We start from the raw sequence: 22,531 nt of genomic DNA, 5'->3' as shown, positions 1-22,531 counted from the left end.
CGTGTCTGTGTGTCTTTTTGTGTGTGAGTGTGTGTGTGTGTGTGTGTGTGCGTGCGTGCACGTGTATGTGAGTGTGACAGCACATGCAAGCAGATGTCCATCTATTTGTGCATGTGTATATGCATTGTGCTTAAGTTCATTGGCATATGAGTGTGTGAATGGTCATCTGTGTGTGTGTGTGTGTGTGTGTGTGTGTGTGTGTGTGTGTGTGTGTGTGTGTGTGTGTGTGTGTTAAGTTGTGCATGTGTAGGCGTTGGGGGAACCTGATCTGGTCTGTGTGGGAGGAACCGGTTCCTTTTTCCGCGCTTTCTGCTGCACAGACAGACGTTCTGCTAGAGAGATCAGACTCTCAGACTAACTGGACCAGAAGTCATTAGGACACACTAGACACACGCAGAGATTTTTTTAAGTTCTATTGCTTCTTTTAAAAAATCTCTAAGTAAGGTAATCTTCTGTCTCATCGGCTCATAATAGTACTAAGATCTTTTTAAACAAGACACCCAGCGCTTTTTAAATCTTTGTTTCAGGAACCAGCGAGCTGCAGGGACCACTTACCCTCAAGCTGTGTCCTGAGATTCAGTCTTTTGTTTCCCGGTGTTATGTTTTGGAAGGAAAAATTTGCTCTGGCACTTGAGTTTAAAGGGCATTTCAGGCAGACTATGCCAGAACATTTTGTCTTTGGTATAAGTGATTCTGCAGGGAGGATTTTGCAGAAGTCTTTTGTCATTATTTAACTGTAGTTCCTGCTTTTTTCTAGACTTCATAAAGCTCACTATCATCTGTTAAACTTTATATTCCTTCCTTTAAACCCAAATTTAAATCTACACCTTTTCCCTCTTCATCAGCTTTGTGAGTTATTTCATGAAAGTAAACATGACATCAGTCTGAGTAATGTCCAATCTAAGATCAACTGCAAGTGTTCAGTACTGTTTATAGTTCCTGTGAGTTTGTGAAATTACGCACACAATAAATCTGCTTTGTTTTAAGCGCGGCTTCAACTAGAAGCTGTGTTTTGGCAGTGCGATCAAGTGACGTTTGAATTTTTGTTGGTTGTTTTTCTTCACTGGGCACTTGTCACGTTGAAGGAAAAAAAGGCTCCGTAATTGGCACCTCGGTGGCAGAAACAGCTTGTTAGCATTGTTAAAAAATAATTTGGAAACACTGAAGTGGAGCTGCACAGGGGTAAGCCTTCTATAAAAGAACGGCTCATTTACATTAAGTTTAATGGTGGAAAATGGCAAAAGAATTGTGGTGTAAGGAGGTTAAATGCTGAACCAGGACAACAGGCTGAATATAGACTGAATTAAAAGATGCTTTTTCCCTAGGGACATTTTTACACTCAGCAAGTGTTTGTGTCTTATTTGTAGTAGAAAATAACTCATAAAACCTAACACTATAATCCTCATTCACACAAACGTCTTATTTCAAGATATTAAAAGCAAAAAGACATGAATTGCTTGATAGGGGTGAACTAATCTGCCTGCAGGCTAAGAAAATGTTTCAGATGTTGATGAAAATCCTAGAGACCCCACATGTGATGATGAATAATGACAGACAGCAGTTTTTTTTAATGTGTGGACAGCAATGGTACGGTCAATACAGCGCACTGAACACTGACAGATCCCATTCACCAACAGCCAGAGTCCACAGTCTCAAAACTGGAAATATCACACAATCTGTCCCAGTCAAACTTGACATTAGAGTAAACAAACATGGCGGACATCAGGATGCAGGATCAGCTTCTCCACCTTGTCAGTTTGATTGTTGGTCCTCCATTTCTGATGCTAATCTAACTTACAGGTTTTCTCAGTCACTTTGGTACATGTCTCAGATCAGAATTGAAATTCTCAAAACTACTTGTTCAATCTTCACATCATTGCGTCACTTGTGCACATCAAAAAAGTAGTTTTTCATTTCTTTGAACAAGTTGCAAATGCTTTGGAACGTCAGGAGGTGTAGGAAGACTGCACTGCACTGTAATTCCTACAGCACTGCATGTACAGTTTCCCCCTATGTTCACATTTCTACTTTTGTTTTTTGTTTTTTCTTTGTGCTATGCAGTGCTGTCTTTTTCTTTCTGTATTGCAATGACATGGTCTGTCAACAAATTCAAGTACAAACAGTAAAAGCGTAAATGTGAATCTTGACCAGTCTCTTGCAATCAATCTCCCACATACACTAAGGTGTAACTTACAATTTACAATAACTGTCATCAAAACTTAAGCCATAGTTTACATCAGTACATCCCTCCAGAGTGCGCTGTTATATTGACAACATGACTCAGCAGTTTGACTGTCTTATCCGTACACAATGACACAAGGACTTGTCACTCTGATGGCACTGACATGTTCATTGACACAGATACTTACTTATGAGAGATGAACTCAGGATTTTGAGCAAGATACTGGCTTTTGCAGGTAATCCATGGTGTTTTGCTATTTGTACCAATTGTTTTGAGAAATGCACTTACTGTTTTGCAAATGTCTAGGATGATTCGAGAAATGTACCAAAGCGACTGAGAAAAACTGTAATACTTTTACATTTACTGTTGTCACAATGACTGCATTTGTTGTGCTTTCTTCTTCAGTCAGCTTGCTTCCCAGTTGGCTATCGTTTTTTACCACATGACAATCCACAGATCACATGCTCTGCTGTCCTCAGGGTCCCAGACAGAGGATATCTGACAATAAATACTGAACTACTGAACTAAATAGTTAGGATTTCAAATCAGGACGTCCGCGGTTTGAATGTAAAGTGTCTCCTTACATACCTTTCATCTATATCTTTTTTAGGACCATCAAAAAATCTGGACTTTGCTGACTTTTGTCAGAGGTGGGGAAACAGGCCCAAAATCAGCCCCATTATCTTGTAGAGTAAAACCTGCTTCAGTCAAACAGTTCAACACTTTCAGGTAACCGTATCTCTTTTTTCCATGAAGTTAAATTTATACGTTTCTGCAGGACCTGTAATTTAGCTTTCTCTATAAATAAATGACTAATGGTAATATCACAGCTTGTGGTTTGGGGGAGTTGTCTGACAGACAGAGAGAAAAAAGAAGCCAGCTTTTATGAAATTGTGATACTTTTTAAATTAAGAAAGTACAGAAAAATCCACATTTCCAGCACTCTGATTTTTTTCCGTAAAGGCCGTGGACGGAGTGAGAGAAAAACTGAGACGATGAAAAGTGAGACAGAGGGTGGAAATATAGGAAAATGTAATGAGAAAAAAGAGAGAGCTGAGAAAAAGATAGATAGATAGATAGATAGATAGATAGATAGATAGATAGATAGATAGATAGATAGATAGATAGATAGATAGATAGATAGATAGATAGATAGATAGATAGATAGATAGAAAGAAAGAAAAAGTAAATGGTGCGTAGCTTAACACGCTGGAAAGCCATCACCATCCAGACTCGGTCCAGTGGCACTCCGGGGAAAAGAGAGGAAGAGTAGAGGAGGAGAAGAGCATGTGGAAAGGTAAAGAAGAGGACAGCGAGGGGACACAGGCAGATTTCCAAGCAGCAGTACCTGCAGATTCAATTCTGCTCAGGGTTTTTTTTTTCCTTTCTCCTCTGCTCCTTAAACCCCTTTCCTCTGCCTCATCTTCAAACCCTGTCTGCCTGTCAGCTCGGATCTCAGCGGTCATGAAGAGAAGGAAGAGTTTGTGAGAGAGAAGAGACATAGGGAGGGACAGTCAAGAGTCAAAATAGGAACTGAGCTGATGTGGGCAACAGGTGTATTCACTGTGGAACTATTACTGATATCAGCTACTGCTGCATGTCCGTGGTAAACTACTTAAAACTCCCAGAAACATCCCTCTTTTACCTCAACAAACAAACAGAATTATTTAAACAAAAATATTATTAAAAAAATACACAAAAGGAATATATTCCCAGATATACAAAACATTTATTGGTCATCTTGACTTATTTTCCAGCATGATGACATTTTCAGGGAGTGATTATTAGAAAAAAACAATACCACAGAAGTTCCAGCATGAGTTTTTTTTTTGGACGCCTTAAATTGTGTCAGCATTTCTCATCTTAAAACCTTCCATTATTGCTGGTTAAATTACATTGTTTCATTATATAATGTTATATCACATAAATATACATTAATATTTCAGTTTACACATCAATAACACACAGGTTGTCATGAATACAAATACGTCTTTCATAGGTTCTGTGGGTTTCTTCGATCATGTGCCATAAGTTCCTCAGACTCCGAGCAGAGTCACTTTGAGCGATACAGTAAAAAGTCTCTTGTAAGTGTATTTGCAGTCTTTCATTGTCCTTCAAACGTACGCTTCAGTTTCAGAAATGTTTCAAGCATATTTGAAAACGCCCTAAATTGTAAAAGAGTCCTGCAAAGTGATATAAAAAGATAAGAAAGGCTTGTAAGCTTCCATGAAAAGGTATCGGAGTGCGTAAGCAGTCCTTCAGTCTCAAGAGGTTCACCAGTCTGATGAGTCTTCAAGTGTCAGAAGTTGTAAAATCACTTAAAGTGAAGTGTGGTTTGTATCCATGTTGTTAACTCCTGATGGCCGTCTTCCTCTCTCGGTCTTTGTTCTGCAAGAGAGAAAACATCTTACATCATTGAGGATTCAGCACTTAAAAGAACAATACAGCTCAGAGACAACAACGAGGGGCTCACACTCTGTTTTGTTTGATAAAAATGAGTGAGGCTGGAGGTGCTTTTTCTTTCCTTTGTGCAGATCCTGGAGAGCTGTTTTTCCCTGTCTCTGGCCCTTACGCTGAGCTAACTAACACATATCTGGCTTCATCATTAAGACATGATAACAGTGCCAGTTCTTCAAAGTTCCTCAGAGATTCAAATATGTATTGGGTCGTAGATAAGATCAGTTCAGTTTGGTTAGTTATAAAGCTCCTGTGAGAATTTATAACTAAGAAGTGAATTCAAACTGATACTAATGTTTTTATGAGTTACAGAAACAAACAAGACCATCAGCAACAAGATTGGTAATGTGTTTATTATTATTTGTAATGCCTGAATCCACTAAAAGAGGGTAGGCGTCGAACCAGAAGACTGACACAAAAAGAGTCTTCTTTTAGTTCCACAGCACACATTCACAGTGAGGAAGTTTTTAGACTGTTAAGACAAAATGATGATATTTTTGGTAGAAAACACTACTATGTTTGTCAAGGACATTAGCAAAGAGATAAGAGGTATCACTTTGTCCACAGGGGGCACCAAAATTGACACAAACCAAAAGTTCATCATCACAGCTTTAAGTTTTTTACCATTTTTCATCCTGGCTCTGCAGTTTCAGAAACGTCGTCATTCTTTAAACTCACACAAAAACTCACCACAGTAGCATGCATTTTGTGCATTAATTACAGCATTGGTAGCTAATTGCATAGAGTGACATCATTAGCTAATGTGTGACAGCCTTGCATGGTGAAATACTTCTCATTTATTCGCGGTATCAGGACACAGAGAATTTGATTTGCTGGCGGGTGGGGAGTCTTTCTCTATCTGGCCAGGAAAATAACATCACATTTTCCCTCCTCACTTAACCTCTGCTCCACTCACGTCCACTACTCTGTTTCCAAGCCACAGTCAAGAGATTTTTATCAGAAACACCACTGAGTGATTTGCAACACTAGCCGTCCTCATATTTCTTATTATTAGTCATGGTTTATGTCTGATAAACTCTAAGGCTGCATATGAGTGTGGGCTGTAATGACCTTAACTGTGGTTGAGTTAAATGGAAAGAAAAACGTGCTCTCTGTTTTCATCCCCAAGTGAAAACTGAAAATTGAATTTAGAAGTAAAAGGTGCTGGGTGAACGTCTCTCACAAGTGATCAGCTTCTGTGCTCCGCAGTCATCTGCTGACTTTCTTCCCCCTCTCATATCGTCTTGACTCACCCTCACAGCCCCCCTCTTGCTTTCCTCTCATCAACCTAACACCTGTTCCACATTTCCTCCCAGACGGAGCAAGAGGTGTAGGTGTTTGGAAAAATCCATTTGACTGACATCAACAAAGGTGGGTAGGTGTTTGGAAGCATATCAGGCAGTAATGAGAGGATGAGATCATACCATTTGGACAGTAGTCATTCCTCCCACTGATTAAAGTTTGTGAGAGACACATAAACAATCAGTTTCAATACTTCCACCAGCTGGACGGAAAGCAGAGCTTCAGTATTATTTTGTTGTTATTTAGAGCTGAACCATTCTTATGTTGGCCACATGTGCACCATCACTTTGTGTTTTGTAATTTCTTGTTCTGTTATTATTTTGTGTGGTTTCTTTGTATGCAGACAATGTAATTCTGTCTTAAGAAGTGCTTGAGACGGATAAAACAGCAGCATACACAAAACTCATCTGATTACAAAACCTGTGGTAGTGATGATATCTCAGGTCAGCAAGCGGTAAAGGACTTCCAGCCAGAACGTTATTATCAATCTGTTGACATTGTTTATAGTCCGACAAGCGACTTAAAAGGCATGAATGGAGTTGGTTCTGGGACACAAGTCTAAGAGCATACCGTTAGTTGCAGTTGTAAACAAATACTCATTTGCTGCACTCACATTTATTTTCTTTCACTGATGTGTCTGATACACTACTGTTTACACAGATTTCTCTCTGGCATTTTCACGTCGGTCTAGTGACAAATATGAGGAGGATTAAAGTTCTGTTCAGGCATTTTGGTAAACCAACTAGGTGGCTGCTGTTCATGAGCAATATTTAGAAGTCTGGGCAGTTGTTCACTTTACTGCATGTACAAATGGGAAATGTTGGCTACTAGAGCAAGTCATGCCATCCATCCATCCATCCATTTTCTTCCACTTATCCGGGGTCGGGTCGCGGGGGTAGCAGTCCAAGCAAATTGACCCAGACATCCCTCTCCCTGGCGACACTTTCCAGCTCCTCCTGGGGAATCCCGAGGCGTTCCCAGACCAGGCCGGAGATATAATCCCTCCACCGCGTTCTGGGTCTACCCCGGGGCCTTCTCCCAGTTGGACGTGCCCGGAACACCTCTAAAGGGAGGCGTCCGGGAGGCATCCTTATCAGATGCCCGAACCACCTCAGCTGACTCCTTTCGACGCGGAGGAGCAGCGGCTCTACTCCGAGCTCCCTCCGGATGTCCGAGCTCCTGACTCTATCTCTAAGGCCGAGCCCAGACACCCTTCGCAGGAAACTCATTTCAGCCGCTTGTATCCGCGATCTTATCCTTTCATGACCCACAGCTCATGACCATAGGTGAGGGTTGGAACGTAGACCGACTGGTAAATCGAAAGCTTTACCCTCCGGCTCAGCTCCCTCTTCACCACAATGGTCCGATACAACGTCCGCATCACTGCCGACGCCGCACCAATCCGCCTGTGAATCTCACGCTCCATTTTACCCCCACTCGCGAACAAGACCCCGAGATACTTAAACTCCCCCACTTGGAGCAAAGTCTCACTCCCCACCGAGAGAGAGCAATCCACCGTTTTCCGGCAGAGAACCATGGCCTCAGACTTGGAGGTGCTAACTCTCATCCCGGCCGCTTCGCACTCAGCTGCAAACCGCCCCAATGCCCGCTGGAGGTCCCCGCTCGAGGAAGCCAACAGAACTCTCCAGGAGTTTGGTTCCAGAACCAGAGCAGCGCGTGGAGGTAAGCCCAACTATATCTAGCTGGTATCGCTCCACCTCCCGCACTAACTCAGGCTCCTTCCCCACCAGCGAGGTAACGTTCCACGTCCCAACAGCCAGTCTATGCCACCGGGGATCAGCACGCCCAGGCCTCCTACCCGGACCGCCACCCGGTCTCCTACGCACCCAACCCCCATGCCTACCCCTGCGAGTGGTGGGCCCACAGGGTGGCGGCTCCATGTTATTTTTTCGGGCTGAGCCCTACCGGGCTTCATGGGCGAGAGCCCGGCCACCAGACGCTCGCCATCCAGCTCCCCCCCCCCCGGTCTGGCTCCAGGGGGGTGCCCCAGTATCCCTCTTCTGGGCGAGGTAGCTCTCATCCCAAATTGCCGTTTCATGAAGGTTTTTTGAATCGCTCTTAGTCTGGCCCCTCCCCCGGGACCAATTTGCCTTGGGAGACCCTACCAGGGGCGGATGCCCCCAACAACACAGCTCCCGGGTTCACCGGGACACACAAACCCCACACCGGGACACACAAACCCCTCCACCACGTTAAGGTGGCGATTCTGGGCAAGTCATGCCAAACATCTTTATATTATGAGAAACTAGAAAGCAAATGAATTCATTTTATGAAGGATCAGCCTTTCGGACGACTGTAACACAACAACTTTTTGCCTCTGCTGTAGATATTGTAGAAAGGTATTTTGGTCTGCACCTTTGAAAACGACACTGAGATATGCAAGGATAACCGCCAGTTTATATAGGATGTGCCGTGTTGCTCTGTCTGACGGCTTGCGCCCTGCTACACAGGATGTGTGTTTGAAGCATTGCGCAGCTCAGAGCAGCCGGGATCAGCTGGGTCCAGCATAGAGAGAACCACATACAAACAACGGCACGCTTCGGAGATGGAGCTGAGACGCGCCGTGGCACGTCCATGTGTGAACATGAGCATTGCACGTGAGCAACGGTACATTTTAGTTTTACATTTTTGATATAAAGAGACGTTTTGGTCATTGTAGGAATACAGAGGTCTTGTATGTGTTCTTGAGATACGCCTTTATGAATTGTAAGAAAAACAACAAACCTTCATGATGATACATCACTTAACAAAAGTCATTGCCTGAACCTGACCACACACACAAGACCCAGGATGAAAACCTCTCCATAGTCTAAGCTCTCAACGTTGGCATCCATCCCACCACTATCTTCAAATTACAGCGTGAGTAAAACTGTCATTATTCCCACTCTTGAGGAGGCACTGTTAGGGATACAAAACCACCAGCGCTTACTCTACCTTTGTTTTGAACATCAAAGTATTAATATTTAAAAACATAGGAGATAAATACTAACCCTTTTAAATCCTACAGTCATAGGAGGAAAAGGGAGTCACATAAAGAGGTTGTGTGTGGCAGCCAAATGGTTTTGGAGCATCTTAAATGTATTTATTTTTTTAAATGTGCCACCTGACACACATACCTCTTCATTTGGCTTGACCTGTACCGCTGTTATTTTCTTTCTGCCAACACAAACTGTAAAACCAACAGCTGGATGCAACAAGAGCAGTCGTGCTCTCTGATGTTTGTTGGAAGGCAACATGGAAAATTGAAGGTATTTATGAATGAGAATAAAATACAAGAAGTGAGTCGGATAAAAGTGGGCTCATAATAAAAATCACACTGTAAAGCTGTGCATGACAATGGACTATTAACTAAATGAGATGAAATTACTCTGAGAGCAGAGTGAGCGCTGAGCTGCAGTTTGGGAAGCACAGCTGTAGCTGGATCAGTCAAAACAGGCGGACGGGGCTTTAAGGCCGGCCTGGTAGTCAAAACAATGTCCTCAAGACTAATCGGGCATGCTCGGATGACTTCTCTTCTCTCACTCACTTTCTTTCTTCAAAACACCCACACACACACACTCACACCATGACACACACAAGCTCAAACATACCACTGAGCTCCCAGGGGGGTGATTTGTCTGACACTAATCTGATTACCTGATGATGTTTACTTTAGATACGATATGAGTATATTACCACGTTGGACAAAATATTGTTCTTTCATTAAAGTTTAACATAAATGTAAATATTATAAACTTGTTTTTCTGAAGTTCAGCTCTGCTCCTTACCTATAAAAGATGATTTTCCATGCACTCTCCCTCTCCCTTTTCCTGTGTTAAGCCATCCTGTCAAATATAAACATCTAATTTAGTTCTTGGCTGCATGCAGAGAGGAACAACCAGTTGGAAAAAATAATTCCACTTGGTTTCTGGCCCTGACAATCGTATAGGAAGATTGGTATTCAACCGTGAAATGAAAACTGGTAATACCCCTTTAGTTGATCAAGTGAAAATATATGAACATGTCGGCTCTCTGGCTCTCTTGTGTATCATAGAGGCTGAAATTACTCTCATAAATGATCATCGGTCAGAAGATTATAGACGTACATTAAAAAGAGTGATAAATAACACATCAGACTTGTCAATGAAGCTAACGAACAAACCAAAGAAGCCGCAGTCTTCGTTTATATGGCTTGGATTCATCGCACGTGAACTTCATGTTCACTGTGGTTTGTTAATATGCATCCTGATGGCTTCTGAAAAACATGATTTATCTTGGGTTGAGTAATCAGATCTAATTCACACCAGCCGCCCACACATGCATTTAATTGCTCCCACATTTTAATAATCATCCATAATGACTCCAAGACAAGCCTGACTACATTTACACCAGTCTCAGATGACTTCATTCTGCTGCTTTAAGTACCAAACAGCACTTTATCATCAGGACTTAGATGTGCACCCTGCGACAGCCAATATGTCATTAGCTTCAGTGGATATTTACTAAAGAAATGGCACGATTTAAACAGCCAATTTCTGCTTTTCTCTGTGTTTGAGATTTCTCTAAGGTTTGTTCCTCGCCCAGCTCAGCTTTCTGTGTTTTTGTTTGAATTTGCTCTGCGAGCAGCCCTCTCCCTGCAGACCAAATGACAACAGAATGATAGTTTTGCTAATAGATTTTGTTAGTTATCTGACCCGACTTCTTCTGTTGGTGTTAAATTAGAGTTTAACTGCTTCCATCTGTGCTGAAAATATACACACAGGTCCATGCATAAAGCCTCACGTCATACACAGAGCCAGAGTCACACACACTCACAGCCAGAGCGTGTGTAAGAATACATTTGAAAATCTCCTGTTGTATATGCGCTCTCTTTGAAGCACCTCATTAGCATAGATCGAACAAGAAGCAAATAGGCGCAGCTTTTACTGATGAGACACAAAACATTAACTTCAGTCAGCACCACGCTGCATAATCAGCAAATGAGAGTTATTTAGTTTTCATCTCTGACCTTAAAACGTCAACTCCATGCACACAAGTGACGTCAGGCTTTTCCACTGAATACAGACTAATAACCAAATGTCTGTAAAAAACGCAGCTTCTAGTTTGCTCCTGCACATGTCCTGTCCGTGATTTGAGCTCTCTTCACATTTCATCTCTTTAAAGACGCAAAGTGAAGCTTCAGCCCAGTCTAAAAACCAACTGTCCAAACCGGAGGATAAATAGCTTAGTTGATTATCCCGCTGAGTTGTTGGATATTTCTGTGCCTCTCTTTTGCTCCTTCTCCATCTCTGTTTCCACAACTTCCTGCACACCATTACTTCAGAAAGTGTTGAAAGCTCCGTCATGATCTGGGGCTCTTTAAGTGAGTAATCATATATGAGGTTTTTTTTTAGGGTGTCTAGAAAGACGCAATGAAGTGCTGTCTGGCTGAGAAAAAAAAATGTCAGAGGTGGAGTGAAATGGTTTTGATAAAAGTCTCTCTGAGTGTGGTGCACTGTATTTCTGTGAGTGTGTGCCTGCATGTGTGTGTGTGTGAATGTGTCATACATTTGTGAGCAGCGAGCGGTTTCCAGCCTTCTTTAACATCACCATCAAAGCCCGTCGTCAATGTGTTTCTAATAGCAGCAGCCGAATTAAACACTGGCTGAACAGGCCTCAGCAGAGGATAAATCATTTACAGAACAATTAGCTCATTTGTTGCTCCACTCTGCACCACCAATGACTTCCAGACACAGAGAACTCCGCCAGTGTGTGTGCATAAGCCTGTGAGTGTGTACTCACATCCATTCCCAAAGTAACAAACACACATACACATAGATCAAATAACCTCAGCGTTTCTTTGTCAAACTCACATAAACACACTCTTATACTCTTGCAAATGAACAAACAAAACACAATCTTAAGTACAGATAAATCTGTGTAGTGTTAGTGCCACTGTCTTTCTTATTCGCCCTGCTTTCCAGCCGCACACAAAAATCATCTCGTGTAAAAGTTTTACTGCAGCCTGAGATGTAAATTAAAGCTCTTTGTGATATTAGCAGCTGTCATCACATCTCGTTTTAATTTATTGAAATTCCAGATAAATAACATTCCTCAAGCTCTAATTAACTCAGGGTTGTGCCTTGAAATGCTTGTAAACTTGACTAAATATAACCATCACAAAGGAACAACAGTCTTTTTACAGCTACCACACAATAAGTATCATTTGAGTCATATTTTTCAGGATTTTTATTTAGTTTCCAAACATAACTACGCCTTTTAATTTGTAAAATTAGCTTCTTTAAATTTACTCGATTGGAAAATCTTGGACTTGTCATGTCCAGCTTGAAGGGGAAACTTCTAGTTGATTGCTGTTATTGGCCGATTGATCGACGTCTCTGTTTGCGTTTGTCATTTAATCAAATTGACCCTCTTGATGTGCTTGGCCAAAAGAAATAAGATAGAGTCGCAGAGGAAGCCATAAAAATGTTTGAAGCTCTTTTGACGATGGACATGTTGTTTTGTACGAGAGATGTGCTGAACATACATTTCCGTGATATAAAAGAGATTCTTACGAGCTGTCCTGACCGTCAGAACAAATAAATGCTATTTAAAGCGTTGTGAATGCTCAGCCTGTAAGACACATTAGGGAATTTATGACAATTTTTCAAAGAGTAACACAGGAGATAACACCTCAATGATTAAAACATCCAAGTTTCCTACAGGTTCATTTAGGCACCTGACAGTTGCACCGATCAGCAGAAGCAGCGAGGCCTGCACAGGATATCTGCATCAATCAACCTGACAGCACAGGGAATTCAGCCGGCCTCTGCTCACCTCAATCCTCCATCCTCAGTCCTGTACATCTCATTCACTGATGGATCCATCAGGAGTGTCTCCTTTATTTTTCCTGCTGGTATCAAAAACGCAGGTTGCACTCCAACTCATCCCGCCAGACTGCTGCTGCTCCACCCCATAAATGCTTTTTGAAAATTTGTCAGTACAAATGTGGGAGGAATGGCTTGGTTTTAGATCAAACGATACTGAGTAGAAATGTCCTACTGTGTGTGGATGTAGAGCCAAAACTAAAGAGGATAACAGAGTATCTAATAGCGGTGTAGAATAATAAAGTTGCAGCATGATCTCCTCGAACCTGAGCAACACAACTCTTCAAATGACAACACCAGACAAGAAAACAACTTCTTGTGCTTCAGGCTCACACTGAGGAGATTTTCAGGTTGGAAACATTCAAAAGACATATAAAGGTATACATCAACAAACTTTATGATTTGTGAGCACAAAGTCCCACATCATGAAATCCCATCAGTGTTCTGGTGAATATGTAATTCCCTCTCTCAGTGCAGTAGTCATTACTAACACACTGTTTGTTTTGAAACAGTTATACTGTATGGACACATAATAAGAGGAAATGAGCGTATACTTTTCTCACTTTCGCCCTCTCCAGCTCTGGAAATAAGCATAATTGTAGCGGTGGCTCTAAGCAGAGCTGACAGCTGTGATGAACCTCAATGAGCATAAAAACATACAAAGAGAGCACAAAGTCTCGTTTTACCTCCACAATCGTTTCCTCTCTGTAATCACAGCTCTGACTCTGCCCTTTAGCCCACTTAAACCCTCTGAACGGCCACTTTTCCAGGGAAAGCCAAATCATCTCAGATGCTGCCAATCAACGGTTAACCATTCATATGCCAGGTGAGCCTGAGATCACTTGATATTCCACATTTCTGGAATTCAAAGAAATCTTATAACCTGTGTGATTCGGTCCTTTCTGTTTCCTTCCAACTACTTTGAAAAATAAATCAGTCCTCAAACTCTCGCACTGGGGAAAATGTTCTTACATTTTGGTTAATATTGGCACTGTGGTTGATTCTGACTCAAACCAATGCACACCAAACTGCTCCCCAAAATATTATGGAGAACAAAGTGTGCCACTGAAAGTAGTCACAATTAATACACTCTTTACACCTGTTGGCCCAAATCTTTCGAAAAAAAATTATGTGGTAGGAGAGTTTACTGAGCATTAAGATGCTCTTGTGTTTCAGACACATCAGCCAGGTAAGCCATCAAACAGACAAGTAGGTGCTCTCTGTATTGTTCACATTACATTTAAATAACTTAATCATTGAGGTAATCAAAGGTTCTTTGGTAAAATGCAAATGTTTTTGTTAATCATTTATCATTTATCAGTTTATTTGACAGAGACAAACAAAAAACACAAGTTTAACCGATGCAGTGTATATAAGACTTCAAGCTGTGGTTAATTTGCACTCCTAGTCCCTGGTTAGGCTTTTAGGAAATGAGGCACATGATACAACACTGTGAAATAGATATCAAAACTAAAAGTTTGTCTTTCATCAATAATATATGAGTGAATGAAGAGAGATTTTGAATTATAATGTACGACTGTAACAGCAGCTGAGAAGGAAGGGATATTTCATGTGTTACAGATTCCTAAATTAAAAAAGGATCTCATTCAGAAGAACTGTTTGTTTCTTTTACGTTAAAAACTAAAAAGTTTTAAATCTTCTCTTAGGTCATCTTCTTCCTCTGTATTTATGCTAAGTGTAGACTAAGGGGATTCAATAACAGTGTAGTAAAAATATAATGTCTGTCAGATGGTTCTCCTGGTGTGTTACATGAAAACAGTGAAGGTATTTTCTCCATTCAGCTTACACAACAGTGAATAGTGCTCTCTGTTATTGGGCTAACGGGAAACAGCATCAGGTGACTTAAGTCGAGTTAAGCGTCCACATGTGAAGTTTTTGACATGAGAAAGTTTCAAAATTGTTTTCTACCCAGCATGCATTTACAGGTCAGTCGTGTGTCTGCAGCAGAGAGCTGACAGCAGCAGATAATATTACACAGCTCCTACTGACAGCTCTGACCTCCACCCGGCTGATCGATACACAGGGAGAGGAGGGAGGGGAAACAAGAGGGGGAAACAGAATAAGGAGTGTGTGAGGGTGAATAAGGAGGAGAAGTTAAGTGGAGAAGTGAGGAGACAGAGAAGGGAAAGAGGAGAGAGGAGACATTTCCAAGCTGAGGGTGTCTGGGTTCCAGACACTGTGGACGTCTAGGTTTTCACTCACAAAGGTTCAGAGGGGAGGCAGGAGAGAGGGTGGAGGAACTCACACTGCTGAGACTCAGGTTATCCCCCCAGCTAGAGGGTCTCTGGGTTTAGACACTGAGGAAGGTATTAGCTTTCACACACTGCTGGGGTAACGGGGGAGTCTGCCAGATGTCAGCTCCTTACCCATAAATCCTGCTAAATGGGCAGCGGCTGGGTTGAAGGGGGAAAGTTGAGAGGACGTCACCTCTCTATCATCATCTGAGCGGGCTGCTGGTGTTTGTCGAAGTGAACTAGAGGCTTATAAATTTGATGTCAGTCAGCTGATAGGAATCATTCACTCTCTGCTATTTCTCATCAGACTGATGACTTTCTCATGTGGAGAGTGTTTCTGATTATGTAGATTTCCTGTGTGGAATCAATCAAACCTGAGCTGAACTTCACTCTGGATGAAGCTCTCTTTTACTGCATCTCTCTTTGGGCGAAATCACTGTGGTGCAGAAGTGGAGGAGTACGGGAAAAAAGACTACCATTGCCAAAAAAGTCTGGACTCCAAAATTAATTTACTGATATGTCTGATATGTTCTGCATTGGCCATTCAACTTGTACTTGAGTTGTTAAGTTGTGAGCTTGTAAGTACAAAAAATACCTTGAAAGTGCTTGGATGAATAACCCAGACCTTCATATTTTCAGTATTTATTTTTTATGCTGTAAAGTTGGTATTATTCTCTCCTCCTGAATCCTTAACTCAGTCTAAAGTATGACTTGAACTATATAAATATATATACATAATATAAATGAGGACTCTTTCTCACTGGTGCTGTAACTCTTTTGTCTGGATCTACACTGGCAACATTGTCATTTAAATAACTATATGAAGTTTTCAAAGAGTCTGTATCATAGCCAGCTTTAAACTCCTCATGGTGTGTTCATGGTACAAAAAGTCAACTTTGTTATCCTGTGACATTTATTTTCAGTGGAACAAACTTAGTCACTGATGTTTGTCTTCAGCAGTCATGATTAAAACCATCTCAAATTCAGACTGACGTCAATACATTCTTAAAATTATACACATGGTTTTGGAAACACTTCATGGTCGCCTTGTCATAAATCTAACTCGCTGTGTAAATACCCTTGTAAACTTTGGATTCATATTTTTAAAAGAAAGAAAAAACAGAACACCACAGTTGGTTTTCACCCTGCTTGCCGGTGTAATGGTAAAAAATGTCTGCATGCTGTTTGATTCTCCTCTCTGATCTGCCTTCTCTCAGTTACACAAAAACAATCTTCTCTACTCGCCAAAGTGTTCAGAGGGTTTCAGAAAGTGCAGCCAACTTTCAAGCCACCTGCTCAAGTTAAATGAACCCCCAACAGAACAATAACACAGAGTCCTTCACCCCCAGAAGAGGACTTTAAAGAGGTTTTGCTTTTAATGTCCCTCAGGGCCAATCAGGTTTATAGGCACAGTCACTGATCTCAGGTCAGCTTTAAACACCACATTGACCTCAAAGCACGGCGCACTTTCCCAAAAGAGGTTTGACTCCACAGAATGAACCACTTTTTCATTGGCGTAAACCACTTTTTTCTATTTTAATCTGGATACCGTGCTCATTTCAGATGTTTACACTGTTTTTAAACTTGAGAAGGTTATACAAAGAAACCCAAAATGTAATAGATCTTTTACCTGAGACATTTAAAATATCTATTAAGGAGAATCTACACCATACCACATTTATCTTATATTTGTATTGTCTGTTTGTCTGTTTGTTTGTTTGTCTGTTCGTTTGTTTGTTTGTTGATTTATTATTTGTGTGCTCTGCTCACCATTTTCCTCTGGTTGCTGAGGCAGAAAGTACAGATGTGTTTCGGCTGAGCTGATTGGTCGGATCCTCGGCTGGGGGAGGAGTTAACGTGAAAGAAAGGTGGTGAGGGAGCATGGCACGGCTGTCCATCATGCACTTCGCCCAGGAGCAGGACGTTCCCCAGGTGGCTGATGTAGCTGCTCGCCAAACGCAGCGTCTCAATCTTTGACAGTTTCCTGTTCGCCAAATCAGAAGAGAGAGAGATGGTAAAACACCATATCAACACTTTAATAGAGTGCAATCATTAAAAAAAAGGTGGTAAATTGCATTTCCTTAAGGAATATTGAAATAGCGTGCAACATGTACAGAACTTAAAGACTGCAACAAGAACTCTGAAACATCTGTTTTAAGTTGATTTGCCTCAATTTCAACTACAGGCCTTGACCAAAAAAACAGACAGGATCAGGGCATACTTATTCTGGTCTCAAGATTAAAAAACAGTTGTAATGTTTTCAGGACTTTTTTTTAATCAGACAACTCTTGTATCTCCGTACCTGTCTGCAGGCTCGGTGGGAATTAGCGTCCTCAGAGCTGTAAACGCTGTGTTAACAGAATTGGTTCGATCCCTCTCCCGAGCGTTGGCTGCAGTCCTCTGGCGACCCTCACCTAAGGGAGGAGACCCCTGGGGGACCAGCCTATTCACCATGGCTGCCATATCAACCGCTCCTACTGCTCCTATTCCTGCACACAGCTTCCTCTTCCTGCTCATCTTGATGTGAAAGGCAGATGGCGATGAGGAGGACAGGCGGTAGTTGGAGGAGTTGTTGGAACGCTCCTCGGAGCCTGAACCCTCGCTGCCGTTATCTTCATCATCTTCAGAGAGGAGGGCGATGTCGCCATACAAGAAGCGGCCTGCAGGAGGCGCTGTGCGCAGCATTGCAAATGTCATCGTCGCCAAGAAAGATGCTATTACAGCAACTGGTCTCTTCTCAAAAAAACTTAAGTTGAGTGCCTGCAACTTTGTTATCAGATCTCGTTTTTCTTTTGGTGCTGCTAAGCTATCGTAACGGTTCTTAAATTATTACTTATAGCTGTTCAATATTTGATCAAGCCAAGTGAGTCAGCCCTTAAGACGCAGAATCAGTATAACTGATCAGAAAGTTGATCCTTAGGCAGCGGTCTTGAGTGACCAGTCTTAAAAGCTGCTGTCTCTCTGGTGTTTGCAGGTTTTGGTCAGTCTTAGTTCTTTCTCTCCTGGCTGGTACAAAAACACTTCACATCCCAGAGGCCAGATCTTCTCTCAGATAATCCTTTGGTCAAAGAAAGTCAAACTAAAGTGGCATGTTGCTCTTTATTTGTCCTTTTTCTCTTCTCAAACTTCTGACTTGTTCCTTTGATTCTAAATTGGTCTGCTTAAATCCCAAACTGCTCCCAGAACTTTGACTCTCCTTCTCTCCTTTGGTCTGTCTCAGCTTCTCTTTACGTCCTTCTCTCTCTCTCTTTCTCTCTCTCTCTCTCTCTCCCTTTCTGCCTCTTTGCTCCACGTGTGCCTGCTGTCTGAGTGTTTCCGTCTGCCTTGGGTCTTATAGCTGGTGGGAGGGCCGGAGGACTTGTCCGCTCCTCCCTCTGGGCGCTGAGGGTCCCTCGGCTGCTGTCGAGAAGCAGGCCAGAGAGACCGGAGGCAAGAGGCGAACCATCAGCAGCCGTTTGTTTTGGCTGTTCGCTGATGTGTTTAAAGGGAAATACACCCTTAAACAGAGCTTGTCATCCTCGTGTGTTGGGTGGGTTTTCGAGGTCTTTGGAGGCTCGGACACACTTTAATAATATCTGAACATTGTAAACATATTCAGTTTATCAGATTGTGACTCCAGCTGGAAATGCAACAGATTAGATTCATCAACAAATATCAAACATCTGAGACTGGGAATGAGACTTCTTGACATGCTTGAATTTGAATATTATCCTCTTTCTCACAGGCCAGGTCCTGACAAAACCAGGAAATTGCTCTAAGCTTCAGATACAATGTCCCCTTGTTTTGTCATGGATCAATCCTACAAATATAAGAGCAAACAGTTTCAATGTTCCTGTGTTCTTCTTTTACAGTGGATAGCAAAAGTCTTAACCCCCCTGTTAAAATGCAGGTTTTCTGATGTAAAAAAATTAGACCATGATAAATCATGTCAGAACTTTTTCCACCTTTAATGTGACCTATAACATGAACAATTGCATTGATTTAAAAAAAAAAAAAAAAAAAAAAAAAAAAACTCTTTTAGGGGAAAGAATAAAACAAAAAAAATAAGATAATGTGGTTGCATAAGTGTACACACCCTCTTATAACTGGGGATGTGGCTGTGTTCAGAATAGACCAATCACACTCAAACTCATGACAAATAGTAGTCAGTATACACCTGTGTTCTAGGAGGATTTTCATGACATGTCCTCAGTTCATCTTACAGCAAAAGCCATGGTCCACAGAGAGCTTCCAAAGCAGCAGAGGGATCTCACTGTTGAAAGGTATCAGTCAGGAGAAGGGTACAAACATGTTCCAAGGCATTAGATATACCATGGACCACAGTGAAGACCGTCATCATCAAGTGGAGAAAATGTGGAACAACAGTGACATTACCAAGAACTGCACATCCCTCCAAAACTGATGAAAAGACCAGAAGAAAACTGTTCAGGGAGGCTTCCAAGAGGTCCACAGCAACATTAAAGGAGCTGCAGAGATTTCTGACCAGTACTGGCTACATGTGATAACATCTCTCCTATTCTTCATATGTTTCAGCTATGGGTAGGGTGGCAAGACGGAAGCCTTTTCTTATGAAGAAAAACATCCAAGCCCGGCAACATGTTTCAAAAACATACATGAAGTCTCCCAAAAGCATCAAATGTTTAATGGTCTGATGAAACCAAGGTTGAACTCTTTGGCCATAATTCCAAAAGGTATGTTTGTCATAAAAACAACACTGCACATCACATAAAGAACACCAGACCCACAGAGAAGCATGGTGGGGGCAGCATCATGCTTTGGGCCTGTTTTTCTTCAGCTGGAACCAGGGCCTTAGTCAAGGTGGAGGGAAGTATGAACAGTTACAAACACCAGTCAGTTTAACACAAAACCTCCAGACCTCCGTTAGAAAGATGAAGATGAAGAGGAATTTCACCTTTCAACACGACAACAAACCAAAGCATACTTCCAAATCAACAACAGCATGGCTTCACCAGAAGAAGATTAAAGTTTTGGAATGGCCCAGCCAGAGTCCAGACCTGAATCCAGTTGAATATCTGTGGGGTGGTCTGAAGAGGGCTGTGCACAGGAGATGCCCTCACTATCTGATGGATTTGGAGCTTTTTTGTAAAGAAGAATGGGAAAATATCACCACGTCAAGATGTGCCATGCTAACAGACTCCTACATACAAATGGGGTGCTGTAATAAAAACAAAAGGTGCTTCAAACAATTATTAGTTAAAGGGTGTGTACACTTATGCAACCACATTACTTTATGTGTTTTGTTCATGTTATAGGTCACATTAAAGGTGGAAAAAGTTCTGACATGATTTATCTTGGTCTCAATTTTTTACATCACAAAACCTGGCATTTTAACAGGGGGTGTAGAATTTTGCTATCCACTGTACATCTGAGAGTCAGGAAATATATCAAAGCATTTTTATGGCAGAAGACAGAGGACAGACTTTTATGAAGTATCGGCCTCAATTTCTTTAAAACTCTGGAAACTTAGTTTTTTTTTCTAGTCATTGCATTTTGATATACAGATTATTTTTAAATACACCAACACATTATTTCTTCTCATCGGGGCTTAAAGCTCCTCGATTTGGTGCCCCTCTGGACAAAGGGATCTCTCTGATCTCTTTGCTGATCTCGTCGTGGTCATGTTTCAGCAGTGTTTTCAGACAAACATCCTGCTGTCAATAAAAGCCAAACGTATGACTCACTGTGAATCTTTGCTCTAGAAAATGTAAACAAAGGCTGAAAATTTAAATTATTTTGTAGAAATAATTAATCTTGTCGTTGACAATCTTGTTTGCTTTTGTAGGCATCAGTATTCTTTTTATTCTGCTTCAAAACCAGCTAAAACGTCCTCCCAGGAGCTTTAAAGTAACTGTTTAATCCCAGCTTTAATTTTATTAATTTACAAAGGGTGTAACAGGATGAAAACATCTGGTTTAGATTGCTCTTAGTTTATCTTGTGTTTGGATCAGACTGTAAAAGTGAGCAGAGAAGCTTTGATTATACAACCTTGTGTGTCACTCAGCAGCTCAAAATGTACACAATCATTAGATTATTTAAGACTGTAATCAGATGTGCAGAGATTGAGTTCTTCTGTTTTATTCTGTGCATGTGTCCTCTCTTTTATTTTTTGTGTCCATTCTATACTTTTACCATCATCAATATACTTTCACAGTAAAGCAGGCTATCAGCAGGAGGTAAGACCAAGACTTTGCTTCTCTGGGACAGATGTTTTTTTCCACATTGTTGACAGCAAGAAGCTGAGAAGCTTGAGTGCTGTAGGAGGACTTCCCCTTTTTCCCTGTGTCTTCGATCCTTCCCTCTGCCTCCCTGCTCTGGGCCGTGTTTGTCCCTGGACAGCAGGCCGAGAGGCATGCAGCCACAGAGCTGGACAGTTCAGGCTCCTGGTCGAAGCCAGAAAGTCGGCTCATTCAGCCACAGCTGAAGCCTTTTCTCTACACAAGCTGTGACGCTGCAGGAGCTGCAGGAGCTGCAGGCAGTTTGTCCTCAAAGGATTCAGATTTTAGGGTGGAGTGTCTTTGGGGATGAAGGGGAGGATCGGGTGTGTAGAAAGGGAGCTGCTTCTTTACTCACTTAAACTCCTTTAAATAATCTGTCTTCTTCTGAAAGAGAAGACAAATGAGAGGAGACAGCAATGGGAGAAAGCACAGAGTGGGGATAAAGACGAGAGTGGGAGAGAGTTAATGAAAGACAGAACACAATAAAACTGATCGAGTATTTATCGAGCAGCTATCTGGACAAATCGCAAAAGATGCATATTAACAGTCTGTCTCAAAGTGCAGAGCTTTTACAGCAGTTTGGAAAATGAACTTCAGATTTTACTCAAACTTCTGCACAAACTCTGATCTGCTTTTGTTACTTAAAGTTTTTTGGATTTTATGAGCTTTGATCGAGCAACTTAACTCATTTCCAAGGAACTGACTGACCCTTAAATTTTATTTCCTGCTTCAACTGTGCAGGGTTTAAAGGTTGACAGCCTATGTAAAACTCAACTATGAAGTCTGTAATCCTCTGTGGTGCATTATTGAAAACTCTAGACCCGGCTGCCATTGCTGGTATGCTTCTTTTGTGTAGATTGGCAACCGAGAGCTGCTGCTGAAACTAATAGCACAATGAATAATCTGTCAGTTACACAATGTTACAGTCGGTATTCATCACTGTTTTCCTCTGCTGTCCATATTTCTTTCTCCTTCCCTCCTCCCTGTGTGCATCTCTAGCCTTCAGTCACAGTCGTGGTGTTTATTCTGTAGTATTGACTGTATGAACTGAGGCCAGAGCTGGCTGCATTATGGGCTGCAGTACACAATAAGTGCTCAAGGCAGTGTGGATGGAGGAAGCAGACCAATGGTGCAGCTGCAGGTTGGAGATCAAACCACTGTCTATCCAGTGTAATGAAAAAAAAACAGCCTTTCCTCATAATTTACAAGCGTCAGATTCAGAGAAAAATGAGA

The 22,531-nt window shown here is 41.7% G+C and overlaps 1 protein-coding gene across 1 annotated transcript; it reads right to left on the bottom strand.

The window, feature by feature from the left end:
• Window positions 1-3,899: 3,899 nt before the first annotated feature.
• scxa (scleraxis bHLH transcription factor a) lies at window positions 3,900-18,348 on the bottom strand. The gene is made up of 3 exons (XM_034698279.1): window positions 17,365-18,348; window positions 16,833-17,046; window positions 3,900-4,570 (listed from the first exon to the last, which is right to left on the bottom strand). Exons 1-3 carry the CDS (start codon window positions 17,757-17,759, stop codon window positions 4,532-4,534), a joined length of 648 nt encoding a protein of 215 aa, XP_034554170.1. The 5' UTR covers window positions 17,760-18,348; the 3' UTR covers window positions 3,900-4,531.
• Between the last annotated feature and the right edge of the window lie 4,183 nt (window positions 18,349-22,531).

This window comes from Notolabrus celidotus, chromosome 12 (assembly GCF_009762535.1).
Source record: "Notolabrus celidotus isolate fNotCel1 chromosome 12, fNotCel1.pri, whole genome shotgun sequence".
NCBI classification, from domain to species: domain Eukaryota; kingdom Metazoa; phylum Chordata; class Actinopteri; order Labriformes; family Labridae; genus Notolabrus; species Notolabrus celidotus.
The sequence above is the reverse complement of the archived record's forward strand: the minus strand, read 5'-3'. Positions and strand labels throughout refer to the sequence as shown.